Here is a 20,508-nt window from a genome sequence, read left to right on the forward strand (position 1 = left end):
GATACTTGGCTGACCACCAACTTACTGACATCGCCAATAGGTAAATGATCCTCTCACTCCTCCCAGAGGCTCACTCTCTACCTCTGGACAAATGTTTCTTTTGAAAATGATAGAATGAGGCTCAAGTGGGTGCCTCTGTTTTTCATTTTTCTGCAAGTTGCCTGGGGAGAAAGGTGGACTACCCTGGGAACCTAGTCCTGGGTCTGATGTTGGAGGCTGGAGGGTGCTAGTGACCTGTCTCCCCCGGTATTCTGTCTTATGTAGTCAAGAAAGATCCTCATCCAGGTGCTCAGGACAAGCCCTGGAGGGCTCCGTAATCCTACTGGGACCTTGTTCCTGGCCCTCAGGCCACAGGCTGCAGACCTGAGAAGAGTGGGGAAAGTGCCTGTCCCCGCCACTGTCTGGCCAAAGTCCTGCCGATCCTGGCACTTTGTTAGAAGCCAGGGAGGACTTTGTGGGTGCCAGCAAACTCCTGAACATGAGGCAGGTCTCGGCCTCCTATCTGAAGCTGTGCAGCTTCATCCTGTGTGAGAATGGAGCTCAGAATGAGGAGTGAGGCATCCATTCCTGTCACCTCCAGTGGAGTCACAGGTGCTTTCCCAATTATTTGAGCTTCCATAGACTTGGGCAGAGTAGGAGCTCACTGCTTCTTCCACTGTGATGAAGCTGAACCTCTGTTTGTATTCATATTCAAAGGTGATTACCTGCCCACGTGACTTTGGCCACAAGGAAGTGCCCTGAGTGTAGAACATTCCTTAAATCCTTGAGCTCATAATCAGTATGCATGAAGGGTTCTTGTGTTCCCCTGTAGGATCTGAATCCAGTTTGGCCCTGAGGCTGGTGAATGGAGGTGACAGGTGTCAGGGCCGAGTGGAGGTCCTATACCGAGGCTCCTGGGGCACCGTGTGTGATGACAGCTGGGACACCAATGATGCCAATGTGGTCTGCAGGCAGCTGGGCTGTGGCTGGGCCACGTCGGCCCCAGGAAATGCCCGGTTTGGCCAGGGCTCAGGACCCATTGTCCTGGATGACGTGGGCTGCTCAGGACATGAGTCCTACCTGTGGAACTGTCCCCACAGAGGCTGGCTCTCCCACAACTGTGGCCATAGTGAAGACGCTGGTGTCATCTGCTCAGGTGGGCCTTCGAGACCTTTCAGACCCAAGAGTGAGCTCCCTCTCTTGGGGTGGAGTTTGTTCCAGAAGAAAGTCCTAATTACATTCTGATCTCCTCACTCCAAGCTTCTTTTATGTTTTCTATATTTCTGTAGTCTTGTTAGCTCTTTGCTAAGAATCTGTATGAATTTTACTACAGTACCTGATGTAGCTGTGGTCACTTAGGCCAGGGCTCCAAACTGAAACAGGCCTCCAGACTTTATCCCCTTCCTTAGGTAGTGCAAGGAAGAGGCAGAAGAGAAACGTGCTGGCTCCCCAGGGCTCCATTTCTCCCCTGCTGAGTAGCGCTGGGTGAGGTTATCGTGGACACAGCACAGGCAGCAGGGGCAGGGAGGGATCCTCTCACTGCGAGGAACTCTGAACTAAAGATGCTTGTCTGGAAATGGGTTCTCAGCTGAGACCCAGTGAGGATGTCTGGAAACAGGGGCTGAAGGGTTAGGGGTGCAAATGCATGTCTGTTTGTGTCAGGCCTGGGTCACATGGGGTTGGAGTCCTTGACCTCAGGTCCTCTCAGAACGCTGCAGGGCACTGCCTGTGCCCCAGGTCTGGTGTGCGGAGGGCAGCCCCCATGAAGCCAGCCAGGCATGGCTTGTTATTGCCTGTGGTCGGGTCTGGAAGATCACACAAGGCATTTGGGCTGGAGTGGCCTCCTCAGCCTTGCTGACTCAGGAACTGCCAAAACATGCAAGGGAGAGGGTTGGCTTTGGGTCAATCTGGTCACCCTGGGCAGACACAGTCACTCACCTCGGAGCTGACAATAATGGCTGGGATCTGCCCAGACCCCTTTTATGGTGCATCTCTGTGGGGATGTCCACGGCAATGCCTCTCCCTCTGTGACAGGGACTAGGATGGACTGAGTGTCAGGCTTGCCCAGTTCCTTCTACCTTTGTTCCAGTTTTGCCATTTTGTGTATAGTGCATCTGATCTGACCTTCTCTTTCTCACAGCTGCTCAGTCCCAGTCGACGCCCAGGCCAGGTGAGTCCCCAGCATCCTTCCTCAGGATGTCCCTTCTCTTTCTGCCCAGTTACCTCTTCCCCACTCCACAGAGCTCTCCTGCTTCTCTGTGCGGATAGTGTGGGGCATATTATTTTCACCCCCACCACTCTGTAACTGAGACCCCAGCACAGTGCTTCAACAGACATAGGGTTCCGGAGGCTTCTGTTTTCTGTTCGATTTATCTGAGCTTTCATGAAGCAGTTTCATAGCATACAATGGACAACCCTTACAGGTTCAGGAAGTGGCCTCATGTTGAATGAGTTTTGGCTCCTTCATATCCAGAGCTGATATAACCTCTCTGAGAATTGAGAGTGATTGCCAAAGTCACCTGGGAAGGCAATGTCAGTTCGAGCCTTAAACATGACTTTTGCCATGGGCAAGCAGTGTCAGTGCAGGCCTGATCCCTCCATCCCTCGCTCCTTCAGACAGCCCAGATTTTACAGGGCCACATCTGCATGCAGAAAAGGCAGAGGCCATGCTTGGGCAGGGAGAAGGATAATAAATATTTCTGATGCCTCCACTCACCAAGAAACTTGATACCCCTTTGGACAGCTCCTTGGTATCCTAACATTTTAGCTCCAACTGTCAGAGTCTCAGCAATGGTGTCAGGTATGCCCATCAGTCCCTGTGTCACTGGATGGGGCAGGCTAACCCTTTGTAGTCGAGAAGAGGACATCTCACACTTCAGAGGTAGGAGGGATCAGACTGGTCTCCAGCAAGGCTTTTGTTCCTGGCTGAGCTCACTGAGCTGAAGACTTGGGCAGCACTTGGAGCAAGTGGCAGGAACCAGAAATCGAATAGTTTTCATGATGCTTGCCTGGTCCAGAGACTGTTTTTTGTAGCTTTTCACCTTCAAGTCTAATTTTATCCCTTCTCTTTGTTGCAATTTACAGATACTTGGCTGACCACCAACTTACTGACATCGCCAATAGGTAAATGATCCTCTCACTCCTCCCAGAGGCTCACTCTCTACCTCTGGACAAATGTTTCTTTTGAAAACGATAGAATGAGGCTCAAGTGGGTGCCTCTGTTTTTCATTTTTCTGCAAGTTGCCTGGGGAGAAAGGTGGACTCCCTGGGAACCTAGTCCTGGGTCTGATGTTGGAGGCTGGAGCGTGCTAGTGACCTGTCTCCCCCGGTATTCTGTCTTATGTAGTCAAGAAAGATCCTCATCCAGGTGCTCAGGACAAGCCCTGGAGGGCTCCGTAATCCTACTGGGACCTTGTTCCTGGCCCTCAGGCCACAGGCTGCAGACCTGAGAAGAGTGGGGAAAGTGCCTGTCCCTGCCACTGTCTGGCCAAAGTCCTGCTGATCCTGGCACTTTGTTAGAAGCCAGGGAGGACTTTGTGGGTGCCAGCAAACTCCTGAACATGAGGCAGGTCTCGGCCTCCTATCTGAAGCTGTGCAGCTTCATCCTGTGTGAGAATGGAGCTCAGAATGAGGAGTGAGGCATCCATTCCTGTCACCTCCAGTGGAGTCACAGGTGCTTTCCCAATTATTTGAGCTTCCATAGACTTGGGCAGAGTAGGAGCTCACTGCTTCTTCCACTATGATGAAGCTGAACCTCTGTATGTATTCATATTCAAAGGTGATTACCTGCCCACGTGACTTTGGCCACAAGGAAGTGCCCTGAGTGTAGAATATTCCTTAAATCCTTGAGCTCATAATCAGTATGCATGAAGGGTTCTTGTGTTCCCCTGTAGGATCTGAATCCAGTTTGGCCCTGAGGCTGGTGAATGGAGGTGACAGGTGTCAGGGCCGAGTGGAGGTCCTATACCGAGGCTCCTGGGGCACCGTGTGTGATGACAGCTGGGACACCAGTGATGCCAATGTGGTCTGCAGGCAGCTGGGCTGTGGCTGGGCCACGTCGGCCCCAGGAAATGCCCGGTTTGGCCAGGGCTCAGGACCCATTGTCCTGGATGACGTGGGCTGCTCAGGACATGAGTCCTACCTGTGGAACTGTCCCCACAGAGGCTGGCTCTCCCACAACTGTGGCCATAGTGAAGACGCTGGTGTCATCTGCTCAGGTGGGCCTTCGAGACCTTTCAGACCCAAGAGTGGGCTCCCTCTCTTGGGGTAGAGTTTGTTCCAGAAGAAAGTCCTAATTACATTCTAATCTCACTCAAAGATTCTTCTGTGTTTTCTATCTTTCTGTAGTCTTGTTAGCTCTTTGCTAAGAATCTATATGAATTTTGCTACAGTACCTGGTCACTTAGGCCAGGGCTCCAACCTGAGACAACCACTCAGACGTTAACCCCTTCCTGAGGTAGTGCAAGGAAGAGGCAGAAGAGAAATGTGCTGGCTCACCAGGGCTCCATTTCTCCCCTGCTGAGTAGCGCTGTGTGAGGTTATTGTGGACACAGCACAGGCAGCAGGGGCAGGGAGGGATCCTCTCACTGCGAGGAACTCTGAACTAAAGATGCTTGTCTGGAAATGGGTTCTCAGCTGAGACCCAGTGAGGATGTCTGGAAACAGGGGCTGAAGGGTTAGGGGTGCAAATGCATGTCTGTTTGTGTCAGGCCTGGGTCACATGGGGTTGGAGTCCTTGACCTCAGGTCCTCTCAGAACGCTGCAGGGCACTGCCTGTGTCCCAGGTCTGGTGTGTGGAGGGCAGCCCCCATGAAGCCAGCCAGGCATGGCTTGTTATTGCCTGTGGTCGGGTCTGGAAGATCACACAAGGCATTTGGGCTGGAGTGGCCTCCTCAGCCTTGCTGACTCAGGAACTGCCAAAACATGCAAGGGAGAGGGTTAGCTTTGGGTCAGTCTGGTCACCCTGGGCAGACACAGTCACTCACCTCGGAGCTGACAATAGTGGCTGGGATCTGTCCAGACCCCTTTTATGGTGCATCTCTGTGGGGGTGTCCACGGCAGTGCCTCTACCTCTGTGACAGGTACTAGGATGGACTGAGTGTCAGGCTTGCCCAGTTCCTTCTACCTTTGTTCCAGTTTTGCCATTTTGTGTATAGTGCATCTGATCTGACCTTCTCTTTCTCACAGCTACTCAGTCCCAGTCAACGCCCAGGCCAGGTGAGTCCCCAGCATCCTTCCTCAGGATGTCCCTTCTCTTTCTGCCCAGTTACCTCTTCCCCACTCCACAGAGCTCTCCTGCTTCTCTGTGCAGATAGTGTGGGGCATATTATTTTCACCCCCACCACTCTGTAACTGAGACCCCAGCACAGTGTTTCAACAGACATAGGGTTCCGGAGGCTTCTGTTTTCTGTTCGATTTATCTGAGCTTTCATGAAGCAGTTTCATACCGTACAATGGACAACCCTTACAGGTTCAGGAAGTGGCCTCATGTTGAATGAGTTTTGGCTCCTTCATATCCAGAGCTGATATAACCTCTCTGAGAATTGAGAGTGATTGCTAAAGTCACCTGGGAAGGCAATGTCAGTTCGAGCCTTAAACATGACTTTTGCCATGGGCAAGCAATGTCAGTGAAGGCCTGATCCCTCCATCCCTCGCTCCTTCAGACAGCCCAGATTTTGCAGGGCCACATCTGCATCCAGAAAAGGCAGAGGCCATGCTTGGGCAGGGAGAAGGATAATAAATATTTCTGATGCCTCCACTCACCAAGAAACTTGATACCCCTTTGGACAGCTCCTTGGTTTCCTAACATTTTAGCTCCAACTGTCAGAGTCTCAGCAATGGTGTCAGGTATGCCCATCAGTCCCTGTGTCACTGGATGGGGCAGGCTAACCCTTTGTAGTCGAGAAGAGGACATCTCACACTTCAGAGGTAGGAGGGATCAGACTGGTCTCCAGCAAGGCTTTTGTTCCTGGCTGAGCTCACTGAGCTGAAGACTTGGGCAGCACTTGGAGCAAGTGGCAGGAACCAGAAATCGAATAGTTTTCATGATGCTTGCCTGGTCCAGAGACTGTTTTTTGTAGCTTTTCACCTTCAAGTCTAATTTTGTCCTTTCTCTTTGTTGCAATTTACAGATACTTGGCTGACCACCAACTTACTGACATCGCCAATAGGTAAATGATCCTCTCACTCCTCCCAGAGGCTCACTCTCTACCTCTGGACAAATGTTTCTTTTGAAAATGATAGAATGAGGCTCAAGTGGGTGCCTCTGTTTTTCATTTTTCTGCAAGTTGCCTGGGGAGAAAGGTGGACTCCCTGGGAACCTAGTCCTGGGTCTGATGTTGGAGGCTGGAGGGTGCTAGTGACCTGTCTCCCCCGGTATTCTGTCTTATGTAGTCAAGAAAGATCCTCATCCAGGTGCTCAGGACAAGCCCTGGAGGGCTCCGTAATCCTACTGGGACCTTGTTCCTGGCCCTCAGGCCACAGGCTGCAGACCTGAGAAGAGTGGGGAAAGTGCCTGTCCCCGCCACTGTCTGGCCAAAGTCCTGCCGATCCTGGCACTTTGTTAGAAGCCAGGGAGGACTTTGTGGGTGCCAGCAAACTCCTGAACATGAGGCAGGTCTCGGCCTCCTATCTGAAGCTGTGCAGCTTCATCCTGTGTGAGAATGGAGCTCAGAATGAGGAGTGAGGCATCCATTCCTGTCACCTCCAGTGGAGTCACAGGTGCTTTCCCAATTATTTGAGCTTCCATAGACTTGGGCAGAGTAGGAGCTCACTGCTTCTTCCACTGTGATGAAGCTGAACCTCTGTTTGTATTCATATTCAAAGGTGATTACCTGCCCACGTGACTTTGGCCACAAGGAAGTGCCCTGAGTGTAGAATATTCCTTAAATCCTTGAGCTCATAATCAGTATGCATGAAGGGTTCTTGTGTTCCCCTGTAGGATCTGAATCCAGTTTGGCCCTGAGGCTGGTGAATGGAGGTGACAGGTGTCAGGGCCGAGTGGAGGTCCTATACCGAGGCTCCTGGGGCACCGTGTGTGATGACAGCTGGGACACCAATGATGCCAATGTGGTCTGCAGGCAGCTGGGCTGTGGCTGGGCCACGTCGGCCCCAGGAAATGCCCGGTTTGGCCAGGGCTCAGGACCCATTGTCCTGGATGACGTGGGCTGCTCAGGACATGAGTCCTACCTGTGGAACTGTCCCCACAGAGGCTGGCTCTCCCACAACTGTGGCCATAGTGAAGACGCTGGTGTCATCTGCTCAGGTGGGCCTTCGAGACCTTTCAGACCCAAGAGTGGGCTCCCTCTCTTGGGGTAGAGTTTGTTCCAGAAGAAAGTCCTAATTACATTCTAATCTCACTCAAAGATTCTTCTGTGTTTTCTATCTTTCTGTAGTCTTGTTAGCTCTTTGCTAAGAATCTATATGAATTTTGCTGCAGTACCTGGTCACTTAGGCCAGGGCTCCAACCTGAGACAACCACTCGTACTTTATCCCCTTCCTGAGGTAGTGCAAGGAAGAGGCAGAAGAGAAATGTGCTGGCTCACCAGGGCTCCATTTCTCCCCTGCTGAGTAGCACTGGGCGAGGGTATCGTGGACACAGCACAGACAGCAGGGGCAGGGAGGGATCCTGTCACTGCAAGGAACTCTGAACTAAAGATGCTCGTCTGGAAATGGGTTCTCAGCTGAGACCCAGTGAGGATGTCTGGAAGTAGCGGCTGAAGGGTTAGGGGTGCAAATGCATGTCTGTTTGTGTCAGGCCTGGGTCACATGGGGTTGGAGTCCTTGACCTCAGGTCCTCTCAGAACGCTGCAGGGCACTGCCTGTGTCCCAGGTCTGGTGTGCGGAGGGCAGCCCCCATGAAGCCAGCCAGGCATGGCTTGTTATTGCCTGTGGTCGGGTCTGGAAGATCACACAAGGCATTTGGGCTGGAGTGGCCTCCTCAGCCTTGCTGACTCAGGAACTGCCAAAACATGCAAGGGAGAGGGTTAGCTTTGGGTCAGTCTGGTCACCCTGGGCAGACACAGTCACTCACCTCAGAGCTGACAATAATGGCTGGGATCTGCCCAGACCCCTTATATGGTGCATCTCTGTGGGGATGTCCACGGCAATGCCTCTCCCTCTGTGACAGGGACTAGGATGGACTGAGTGTCAGGCTTGCCCAGTTCCTTCTACCTTTGTTCCAGTTTTGCCATTTTGTGTATAGTGCATCTGATCTGACCTTCTCTTTCTCACAGCTGCTCAGTCCCAGTCGACGCCCAGGCCAGGTGAGTCCCCAGCATCCTTCCGTAGGATGTCCCTTCTCTTTCTGCCCAGTTACCTCTTCCCCACTCCACAGAGCTCTCCTGCTTCTCTGTGCAGATAGTGTGGGGCATATTATTTTCACCCCCACCACTCTGTAACTGAGACCCCAACACAGTGCTTCAACAGACATAGGGTTCCGGAGGCTTCTGTTTTCTGTTCGATTTATCTGAGCTTTCATGAAGCAGTTTCATACCGTACAATGGACAACCCTTACAGGTTCAGGAAGTGGCCTCATGTTGAATGAGTTTTGGCTCCTTCATATCCAGAGCTGATATAACCTCTCTGAGAATTGAGAGTGATTGCCAAAGTCACCTGGGAAGACAATGTCAGTTTGAGCCTTAAACGTGACTTCTGCCATGGGCAAGCAATGTCAGTGCAGGCCTGATACCTCCATCCCTCGCTCCTTCAAACACTGCAGATTTTGCAGGGCCACATCTGCATCCACAGGAAGAGGGATAATAAATATTTCTGATGCCTCCACTTACCAAGAAACTTGATACCCCTTTGGACGGCTCCTTGGTTTCCTAACATTTTAGCTCCAAATGTCAGAGTCTCAACAATGGTGTCAGATCTGCCCATCAGTCCATGTGTCACTGGATGGGGCAGGCTAACCCTTTGTAGCTGAAGAGAGGACATCTCACACTTCAGAGGTAGGAAGGATCAGACTGGTTTTCAGCAAGACTTTTGTTCCTGACTGAGCTCACTGAGCTGAAGACTTGGGCAGCACTTGGAGCAAGTGGCAGGAACCAGAAATTGAATAGTTTTCATGATGCTTTCCTGGTCCAGAGACTTTTTCCTCTTGTAGCTTTTCACCTTCAAGTCTAATTTTGTCCTTTTTTTTCGTTGCATTTTACAGATGCTTTGCTGACCACGAACTTACTGACATCGCCAATAGGTAAATGATCCTCTCACTCCTCCCAGAGGCTCACTCTCTACCTCTGGACAAATGTTTCTTTTTAAAGTGATAGAATGAGGCTCAAGTGAGTGACTCTGTTTTTTATTTTTCTGCAAGTTGCCTGCAGAGAAACGTGGACTCCCTGGGAACCTAGTCCCGGGTCTGATGTTGGAGGCTGGAGGGTGCTAGTGACCTGTCTCCCCCGGGATTCTGTTTTATGTAGTCAGGAAAGATCCTCATCCAGGTGCTCAGGACAAGCCCTGGAGGGCTCCCTAATCCTACTGGGACCTTGTTCCTGCCCCTCAGGCCACAGGCTGCAGACCTGAGAGGAGTGGGGAAAGTGCCTGTCCCCGCCACTGTCTGGCCATAGTCCTGCCATTCCTGGCACTTTGCTGGAAGCCAGAGGTGGGTGCCACCAAACTCCTGAACATGAGGCAGGTCTCGGCCTCCTGTCTGGAGCTGTGCAGCTTCATCCTGTGTGAGAATGGAGCTCAGAATGAGGAGTGAGGCATCCATTCCTGTCACCTCCAGTGGAGTCACAGGTGCTTTCCCAATTATTTGAGCTTCCATAGACTTGGGCAGAGTAGGAGCTCACTGCTTCTTCCACTATGATGAAGCTGAACCTCTGTTTGTATTCATATTCAAAGGTGATTACCTGCCCACGTGACTTTGGCCACGAGGAAGTGCTCTGAATGTAGAACATTCCTTAAATCCTTGACCTCATAATCAGTATGCATGAAGGGTTCTTGTGTTCCCCTGTAGGATCTGAATCCAGTTTGGCCCTGAGGCTGGTGAATGGAGGTGACAGGTGTCAGGGCCGAGTGGAGGTCCTATACCGAGGCTCCTGGGGCACCGTGTGTGATGACAGCTGGGACACCAATGATGCCAATGTGGTCTGCAGGCAGCTGGGCTGTGGCTGGGCCACGTCGGCCCCAGGAAATGCCCGGTTTGGCCAGGGCTCAGGACCCATTGTCCTGGATGACGTGGGCTGCTCAGGACATGAGTCCTACCTGTGGAACTGTCCCCACAGAGGCTGGCTCTCCCACAACTGTGGCCATAGTGAAGACGCTGGTGTCATCTGCTCAGGTGGGCCTTCCAGACTTTCCAAACCCAAGAGTGGGCTCCCTCTCTTGGGGTGGAGTTTGCTCCAGAGGAAAGTCCTAATTACATTCTAATCTCCTCACTCGAAGCTTCTTCTATGTTTCCTATGTTTCTGAAGACTTGTTAGCTCTCTGCTAAGAATCCGTATGAATTCACTGCCTGGTGTTCCTATGATCACTTAGGAGAGGGGGCGAAACTCAAACAACAATCCAGAGTTTATCCCCTTCCTGAGGCAGTGCAAGGAGGAGGCAGAAGAGAAAACTGCTGGCTCCCCAGGGTTCCATTTCTCCCCTGCTGAGTAACACTGGGTGAGGGTATGGTAGCCACTGCACAGACAGCGTGGCAGAGGAGGGATCCTCTCCTTGTGAGAGGCTCATGGTGAGGAAAGGACATAGGTTGGGGTAGGGAATTCTCACTTAAGGCCCCAGTAAGGAGCATTTTGATTGGAGGCATATGGGCTAGGAGTGCAAATGGGTAGCTGTGCCTGTGTGACCTGGTTCTTGGTCAGTTTCAGCTCCTTCCAAAGAACTGAAGTGCATTGTCTGTCTAGCAAGCCTGGTGTTGGGAGGGCAGCCCCCATGAGATCTGCCAGGCAAACCCTTGTTATTACCTGTGGTTTGGGATGGAAGATTACACAGGAGATTTTTGCTGGAGTGGTATCCTGAGACTTGCTGACTTGGTGAATTGCTAAAACCTGCAAGGGAAAGGGTTGGTTTTGCTTCAACTTGGACATCACATCCAGACACAGAGTTAATCACCTTGGAGCTGGAAATGGTGGGCAGAATCTGCTTGGACCCCTTCTAAGGAGCATCTTTGAGTCCAGCCAAAGCACTGGCATTCAGCAGGTCTGGGTGAAACTCCTGGGTCTTGCTTAAAGCCTCTGGCCACTCCCTACCTCATTCGATGTGGAAGATTCCCTTATTTACCAGTTGTCAATTGATCTTTAAAGAGGATTTATTATTAGGGATGCTTTTGTTTGCACATGGCAGGAACTCAACTCAAACTCTCTTAAGCTAGAAAGGAATTCATTGGCTCAGGTATCCAGAATGTTTAGTGGTGGATCTGGAGCTTCAGGTACAGCTGGTTCCGGAAGTTCCAAGTCTTTTTTTCCCTATGCTTTGCTTACATCTACTCTTTTATCTGTGTGGGCTTCACTATCAACTTGCTTTTTGCATATGGCTGAAAGACAGCAGAGGGCAGCCCCAAGTCTATATCCCATTAGGAGAAGGAGTCAGTCTGTCCCAGTACCTCTGGCTGACAAGGCCTGGGAGGACTCTGATTGACCTGCTTGTCAACAGGTGCTTTCTTCCAAACCATCTCTATTAGCTCTGATGGCTCAGCCAGAGTTCTATACCCATCTTTGTGTTCCCTTGGGGCGATGGGAAGGATGGGGGCACTAGGCTGTACTTGAACCTTGTAGGATGCTACTTTTTAAAATAGGAATGACTGTTTCTATTAGAATAAAAAACAGGCAGGATGTTTGAGACAGAGACAGCAGTCCCTTAGTTGGACCCTTCCTTTCCTTTGATACTCTCTGCTCTTTGCTGGCTGATGTTACCCCTCTATCCCAAGATGGAACCTTCCCTCTCCCTGGCTGTTGTCCATGTTCATTACCATCATCTCTATCTAGTTCCAGGACTTTTTCATTATCCCCAACTGAAAGCTCTTACCCCTTAACCATTCATAATCCATTCCCCTTTCCCTCAGCTCCTGGCAACCACTAATCTGCTTTCTGTCTCTGTATACAGATTTTACTAAGAACCCTGATCATTTTCTGTGAATGGAATCATAGCCTTTTCTTTCTGGCTTCATTCACTTAACATAATGTTTCCAAGGTTCATTCATGTTTTAGCATGTGTCAGAACTTCATTACTTTTAATTGCCAACTAATATTCCATTGTATGGACATGCCATTTTTGTCTATCCATTTATCAGCTTATGGACATTTGGGTTGCTTCCATCTTTTGGCTGTTGTGAATAAGGCTGCTATGAACATTAGTGTATGATTTTTTGTTTGCTCTTGTGTTTCCAGTTTTGGGAGATATATACCTAGGAGTGGGATTGCTGGGTAATAGGGTAATTATGTTTAATTTATTGTGGAAACACCGAACAGTTGCCATAGCTGCTGCATCAATTTGCTTTTGCCCCAGCAATGCCTGAGAATTCTGATTCCTCCATATCCTCACCAACACTTGTTATGATGTCTTTTTCATCGTGGCCATCCTAGTGGGTGTAAGGTGGTATTTCATGGTGTTTTGATTTGCATTTCCCTGATGACTAATGATGCTGAGCATCTTTTCATGTGTTGGTGGGCCCTTTGTATATATCCTTGGGAGAAGAGTGGCTTTTTTATAGATACTAAGCTGAAGACCAGAAGAACTAGACTAATGTCAGTATCTTAGCCCAGCTCCCAGGCTTACAGGACAGGGTTCAGTTACACAGAGGGATCAGGATGCCTGGCCTAGTGTTGTGTCTAGCATGTGACATTCCTTCATGGAGGCCTAACTCTGCCATTTTTCCTCCACTCTCAGGCATAGGCACCTCTAGGTATGCACAACTAAGTGTTATCATAGTCACTTCTGCCCACTGTCCCTGGAGCTCATGGTATTCAGTGGGTCCAGGTTTTGTTTCAGATTGAAGGCAAGCTGTGGGTTTGAAAGTGACTCAGGAACAAGCCTCAGGCTTGATGGGGTGGTCCCTGTGAGCAGAGTGAGTCAGCCAGAGGTGGAGAGCTGGAATCTCCCAAGAACCAGGTCCTAGGGCTGCACCTTGCCAGGCAAGTGGGAGCTGGTCTCGGTTGCATCCTGCTGCAGGGGTGCTTGAGCCCAGTGGTCCCTGCAGATCCAGGCTGATGGCTCCTGCACTTTAACCTCTGAATCTGAAGGCCTGGCTCAGCACTTGAATTTCTGGGCACTGGGATAACTCCATTGGAGAACATGCACAGCTCAGTCCATGCCCAAAGGTTCTGGAAGACAGCCCTTAAGGATAACATGTTGAAGAACAGGCTTCTGTCAATGTCTAGTGCTGCTGGAGAACATTGACTGGAGACCCAGAAACCTTGGCCTTCTGGAAGAATTCAGAACTTCACTCTGACCTCAGATCCTCTCCCTTTAGGAGATACAGGAGAGAGTGAATTTTCCTGTCTCTTCTAGAATCCAGTTCTGGTGTGGCCCTGAGGCTGGTGAATGGAGGTGACAGGTGTCAGGAGTGGAAGTCCTATACCAAGGCTCCTGGGGCACCATGTGTGATGACAGCTGGGACACCAATGATGCCAATGTGGTCTGCAGGCAGCTGGGCTGTGGCTGGGCCATGTCAGCCCCTGGAAATGCCCAGTTTGGTCAGAGCTCAGGACCCGTTGTCCTGGATGACGTGCACTGCTCAGGGAATGAGTCCTACCTGTGGAGCTGCCTCCACAACGACTGGCTCTCCCACAGCTGTCAGCATAGTGAAGCCACTGTCATCTGTTCAGATGGGCCTCTATTTTAGTGCATGGTTTTCTCCATGACAAGGCTTCTCTTTGCACTAGCCTCCTCCCAGCCTGAGCTTCTCTTCTAGATGGCCAGTTTCTCTGATACCTCAACAGGGCAAGAACATCAGCAAATGTTGTCGGTGTCTTTGACTTTTATGGGTAGGCACTAGCTTCTTCCTTACATAGGTTCCTATAGCAAACAAGGGTTCAGTCCACTTTCAGCTGTAAGAATGAATTCTTCAAACACCTTCTTTTGAGATTAACCCTTAATGTTTATGTCTACTGTTCCACTCTCCTGGATGACTCTTGGGGAGCATTTCTAAGTGACAAGGTGGGGACAGACACTCAACATTACTCTCGCTCATCATCCTGGCCACTGGGACTGACTCATGTTTTCTTCTTTTCCTTGCAGCCACCCAAATAAATTCTACTACGACAGGTGAGTCTGCTCCACCCCAGCCTAGCAATATTTCTCTTGGAAATTCCACCCTCTCTTGTTTCCAGAAGTAGGAGGAGTAGGGTAAGTTCCCCCTGAGGGGTAATTTCTCTCTAAGGACTCAGACCTTTGTTAGGGTGATGAGCTGAGTTCCCACTGCCATCACTCTCATGTCTGGCTCACCGCAGAGAGCCCCTGTGGCCTCCTGCTATTGCCTGCTGATAGTGCTAAGTGCTGGCAGAGATGCTGCTGCAGAAGGAGGCTTTGGTCCTCCCATTATTTCAGATGAAAATAACTGTCTATATTAACCCATGGAAAATTAGGACCTTCATTTTAGAAACATAGCCAAGCCATACTTCTGCACGTATTTGTCAAATAAAGAATTCTTTCACTTTGAGGGAGCCATCCCCAACGTGTTTTTGTGCCACAGTGAAAATATCCTGGGCCAAATATGTTGGGAGGTGCTACGTACTCTAAACCTTACTGGCCATGAACAGTGTAAACTGGAATGGTGAAGGCTCTGAGAAGTCCTGTACGAAGGAAAAGGATTTAACTTTGTCAGTCAAACAAATGAATATGGAATGGAAAAATTATCTAGTAAATTCCTAAACAGCTTCATTTTTTGTTCTAGATTGGTGGCATCCAACAACTACAACCACTACAAGTAAGTATCACGTTTTCCACCCGAACCATAGGTCATGCATTTCTTGTCCTCAAGCTTGGCTCTCCATGAGTGAATGCTCTGCCCCCACCCCAGCCTTCCTCAATCTGCACATAGCCCTGGCCTGTCCCACTACACCCTTCACCTCTTCGTTTGAATCAATGAGATAAGTATTCTTAAAATAATCGACTTAAAGGCTTTTATTTTGGGGGTATCTCTAAAGCTTTGGGAAGAAGAAGGGAGACAAATAGTAAATGGATCATTTTACTACAAACTATGCTTTTCCATGTCATGTTTATTTCACTATATGGATATGTTTCAATAGATTTTCATTGCTTTTAAAAACCAGTAGGACTGCTTTTCTGTGTTATTAAATCTTTTCTCACAATCATTTTAAGTGCCTGTATTGTGTTCTGCTATAGAGATATGCCATGAATTATTTGACAGATCCTCAGATACTAGATATTTGTTTGTATTTCTTCATTACTGTAAATGATTTTGTGATGAAGAATATTTTTATAGACAATTTTTTTTGCATATCTCACTAATTTTTCCTTTAGGATATAAATGGGTGTGCTGGACTAAAGTCAACATCAACATAGTGCCTGGTACATAGAATGTACTTCATACATACTAACTTTTACTGTGTTAGGTATTTTAAGATCTTGCTGTGTGTATGGTCCAACTACCATCAAGAATGGTTGTAAAATTATGGAATGATGTAAGAGACAAAGTGATCTTCTTCCTCAGAGCTCACAATATTATTTAATACCCAACCAACTAGAAAATTACAGTTGTGACAAGTGTCTCCAAGGAAAAGTTCAGTGTGCAAAGAGGAAGGTATTAGTAGAGATCTTCCTTGACTGGGGGGTTAGGGGAAGTTCCTTATGGAAGTGACGTTTAAGCTGGGAGTTAACAGAGGAGCAGGTTCATTTGCTGAAGTGTCTTCTAACTAGAAGGAATGCTTTGAAGGCCCTAGGCTGGGAAGGAGCTTGGCTCTTTGAAGGAGGGTGGGGTGGGGGCAAGGAGGGACTGCAGGAAATCTGTTGGGTGAGGCCAGATCATTCAGGGCCTTGTGGGTGGGTTAAGACTTCCATCTTTATCCTAAAGGTAGGGAGGCTGTGGAAAGATTTTAATCTTGAGAATTAGCTAATTGGAAATATATTTGCAAAAGATCATGTTTATCTTTTCTGCCAAACTGCATTTCCTGAAGGCAGGGGCCGTGTCTGCCTTTTCCATAATGTATCCTTATTATGCAGCGTTGTGTCTGCCTTTCAAGAACTATTTATTGAAAGAATAAATGAATGAATGGATAAATTAATGAATACATACATAATTACTGTTCGCATCTTGGCATACATTCCATGCACTATACACACACACGCACACACACACACACACACACACACACAGTATGGCATGCTTTATATCCCATTGTATAACCCATCATTTTCATTTAAGTGTATATAATACTTTTTATGACCTTAAAATTAGCATTTTTATAGCATTGAAATTATTTGTATAGAAGAAGGTTTAATGACTACACAATTTTCCACTGTATAGATATACCATCATTTAGTTAAACAGTTACTAATTGTGGGACAAAAACATTGTTTCCAATTATATTTTATAATGTTAAGTGACTACATACAATAGCATATTTTATAACCATTTCTATTTAATGTTTAGAAATATGTAATTCGTATCCTTGCCTCTGAAAGTTTGACTTTATCCTTAATTATTTCCCAGTGTAGAAATAGAATGGGTGGGCAGGCCACACGATCTTCAAGAAACACTGTATTCCCACCAAATGGGAGAACACATTTCTGTCTCATAAGGGACTTGTACCTAGGATATGTAAGTGACTCTTGTAGTCAATGATAAAAAGTCAAATAACCCAACTGAACAATGAGCAAAAGACCTAAAAGATATTTCTCTACAGAAGATTCACAGATGGCAGAGAAAGCATTGGAAAGATGCTCAATGTCATTAGCCATCAAGGACATGCAAATGAAACACCCAGTAGGTGGGTCGTAGTCAGAAAGCCAGATCATAGCAAGTGTTGATGAGGATGTGGAGAAATTGGAAACCTATGCATGGCTTCAGGGAATGTAAAATGGTACAGCCACTTTGAGAAGCAGTTTGGTGGCTCACCAAAAGGTTAGACCTGGAGTCACCATATGACCCATCACTTGAACTCCTAGGCATATACCCAGGAGACATGAAAACATATGTCCACACAGAAACTTGTATGTGAATGTTCAGGACAGCTTCATTCGTAGTAGCCAAATGTGAATGCAGTGCAAATGTTCCTCATGGTGAATCAAGAAACAAATATGATACGTCCATGCAATGGAGTATTATTTGGCAATAAAAATGAATTTAATAGTGGCTGGACGCGGTGGCTCATGCCTGTAATCCCAGCACTTTGGGAGGCTGCGATGGGTGGATTGGCTGAGGTCAGGACTTCGAGACCAGCCTGGCCAACATGGTGAAACCCTGTCTCTACTAAAAATACAAAAATTAGCTGGGCGTGATGGTGGGTGGCTGTGATCCCAGCTACTTGGGAGGCTGCGGCAGGAGAATCGCTTGAATCTGGGAAGCGGAGGTTGCAATGAGCTGAGATCATGCCATTGCACTCCAGCCTGGGCTACAAGAGCGAAACTCTATCTCAAAAAAAAAAAAAAAAAAAAAAAAAGAATTTAATACTGATTTATGCTACAACATGATGAACTTTGAAAACACATTGAGAAGTAAGTAAAAAAAGACTACCATATTGTACAATTTGTTTTATATGAAATGTCCAGAATAGGCAAATCTGTAGAGACAAAAAAGTAGATCAGTGGTTGCCAGGAATGGAGGGTGTTGAGAAGAAATGGGGAGTGATTGCTGACGGGTACAAGGTTTCTTTTTAGGGTGACGAAAATAATCTAAAACTGTGGTGATTTCAGAGCTCTGAGTATGCTAAAAACCAGGGATTTGTCCCCTTAGAAGAAGTAAACAAAGAGTTATGAAAAAGAAAAAAAAAACGTTTTAATTTATATCACTGAGTGTGCACGTTTTAAATAAGTTTTTATTGCTATAAACCACCAACAAAATGTTTGACTGTTTAGTATTTATCCCTTTCTGATAAATAGCAATAGCTAATATTGCTGGGTGCTTATGTGCCTGGCACTCTCTAAGAGTTTATATAGACATAGAAACATATCTCATGTTTATGTGTAAATGTTCATATATACATATCTTATTTAATACCCATAAGAGTCTGATGAGGCAGATGCCATTACCACTCTCATTTTTCTGATGAGGAAACTGAGGCAGAGAGGTTAAGTAACTGGCTCCGGATCATGGAGCTGATGGAGGCAGAGCCAAGATGCAAACCCAGGCTTCTTGTTGCAGAAACCCTGCTCCTAACCCAACGTTGTGCTACTTGTGAATTGACAGAGTCCTGTGCTCATGGAAGACGCTAGGGAACACCTTGTATTATGGAGAGCTCTCCACGGGTCAGCGCTGTGCTCAGCCGGGAGTATCCCACGTCCCTGTCTGTAGCTGATTGAACAATGATAGCAGTCACTTTGTTGCTTTCTTGGCATTTTTGCTAGAGGTGACACATGCTCCCTCTGAAGCTTAGGTCACCTCCTCCCAGAGGATTGCTGTCCAGGCCCAACAGGGAAAGCAGACTCGAATCAAAGCTCCTAATGTTGGGCCACCTCGAACCAGGCCCAAGAGAGGGGACTTGTTTACAGGGAAAGTTAAGTCATGTTATAAAGTGCAGAAGATGAAACTGGATGATACTTACACAGACGATTGCTTATCACAAAATACCTGAAGACCTGGTACAATGGAGATGTCCCCTCTCTCCTCTCTAGGACCCTCTTCAAATTGTGGTGGCTTCTTATTCAGTGCCAGTGGAACATTCTCCAGCCCATCCTACCCTGCATATTACCCCAACAATGCTAAGTGTGTTTGGGAAATAGAAGTGAATTCTGGTTATCGCATAAACCTGGGCTTCAGTAATCTGCAGTAAGTAATGCCTGGTCATCTGATGAGGGGTGAGTCCCTCTTTAGCACACCCAGTGGTTTAGACTGTGTCCTGGGCTGGGGATGTTTTTCACTCTTGTGTGCTGTGGACAAGCTTTTGGTGGCTTTGGTTCTTATCATAAAGAATCAAGGAATACTGATGTCCTTTGACTTAATTGAGGAAGAGCTAGAAGAAAAACCTGTATTCAGTGGCATCACTCGTAAAGTCCAAACTATTTAAAAAATGGAGGGCCAATAGGAATTTCAGTGTTGACTTGAATACATTTTCTCCATACAGGTTGGAGGTGCAGTATAACTGCAGTTTTGATTATGTTGAAATCTTTGATGGATCATTAAATAGCAGTCACCTGCTGGGGAAAATCTGTAATGATACCAGGCAAATATTTACATCTTCTTACAACCGAATGACTATTCACTTTCGAAGTGACATCAGTTTCCAAAACACCGGCTTTTTGGCTTGGTATAACTCCTTCCCAAGCGGTAAGTGCACACTAGACCATGCCTTTGAGGCTTGGTGGATTTACCCAGCTGCCTCTTTGGGGGCATCATGGTTCCCCAAGGAAATCAAAGAAGGGCCTCATCAATGCATTGCCCATTCTCCTTCTCTTGGCACTGACTGTGTGAGCCTCAAGGAGGGGCAGGCCCTTGGGAAGGCAGCAAAGGGTACAGACTGGGGGGTCATACCTGGCCTTGGGTCTGCCACTAACTTTCCGGGGTACCTGGTGACTCTCCTTGCAGAGCCACCCCTCTCTGTCTGGAGGTGAGGAGATCTGAGCTTGGCGATGTCTGGAGCCCCTTTCAGCTCTGCATGGAGTGGTCCAGTACCTCCACTCCAGCTTTTCCACATTTCTATTTGATGACTTTGGAGGTGGGGAAAGGCCTGTGGGATGCTTGGCCTTTGAGGTTTGTTGTGGGACATTTGTTGTGGGAAATGGCCATGATTTCCCAGTTAATGTGTCTTTCAGATGCCACCTTGAGGTTGGTCAATTTAAACTCATCCTACCGTCTATGTGCCGGGCGTGTTGAAATTTACCATGGTGGCACCTGGGGGACAGTTTGTGATGACTCCTGGACCATTCACGAAGCTGAGGTGGTCTGCAGACAGCTGGGGTGTGGACGTGCAGTTTCAGCCCTTGGAAACGCCTATTTTGGTGCTGGCTCTGGCCCCATCACCCTGGACGATGTAGAGTGCTCAGGGACGGAATCCACTCTCTGGCAGTGCCGGAACCGAGGCTGGTTCTCCCACAACTGTCGTCACAACGAAGATGCTGGTGTCATCTGCTCAGGTATGGCCCAATGCCATGGAAGGCCCATTTCACCTGTAACCTGCTATAAAGGGAGAGCTTAAGGCCAGTGGCTGATGGTGTCTGTGGCCCAGGCAGGAGCTGGTCATGTGTGCTCGTGGCCTGTGCACTCCAGAAGAGCATGCAGGGGGCTGCTTTATCTTTGGCCAGTTTCTGGACCCAGGGCCATTATGCCGAACACTCATCTGACAAAAGGACCTCCAGCAATGATTCAACTTCTTTATGCTTCAGTTTCCTTGACTGTTGAGTCGGGGTGGCTATGATAGTACTTGCTACCAGTGACAGTTGGGATGATTTTAGAACAGTCATGGGTCAGGAGAT

General features: G+C 48.2%; 1 protein-coding gene across 1 annotated transcript in view; it reads left to right on the plus strand.

Moving 5' to 3' along the window:
* DMBT1 (deleted in malignant brain tumors 1) overlaps window positions 1–20,508 on the plus strand; it is a 164,637-nt gene that overhangs the window by 63,056 nt on the left and 81,073 nt on the right. Inside the window, 16 exon segments of the mRNA XM_030940142.1 lie at window positions 2–40; window positions 812–1,135; window positions 2,120–2,149; window positions 3,064–3,102; window positions 3,873–4,196; window positions 5,167–5,196; window positions 6,111–6,149; window positions 6,920–7,243; window positions 8,214–8,243; window positions 9,137–9,175; window positions 9,938–10,261; window positions 14,158–14,184; window positions 14,813–14,845; window positions 18,712–18,865; window positions 19,161–19,363; window positions 19,849–20,169. Coding sequence (XP_030796002.1) covers window positions 2–40; window positions 812–1,135; window positions 2,120–2,149; window positions 3,064–3,102; window positions 3,873–4,196; window positions 5,167–5,196; window positions 6,111–6,149; window positions 6,920–7,243; window positions 8,214–8,243; window positions 9,137–9,175; window positions 9,938–10,261; window positions 14,158–14,184; window positions 14,813–14,845; window positions 18,712–18,865; window positions 19,161–19,363; window positions 19,849–20,169 — 2,280 coding nt within the window.

This window comes from Rhinopithecus roxellana, chromosome 11 (assembly GCF_007565055.1).
Source record: "Rhinopithecus roxellana isolate Shanxi Qingling chromosome 11, ASM756505v1, whole genome shotgun sequence".
NCBI lineage: Eukaryota > Metazoa > Chordata > Mammalia > Primates > Cercopithecidae > Rhinopithecus > Rhinopithecus roxellana.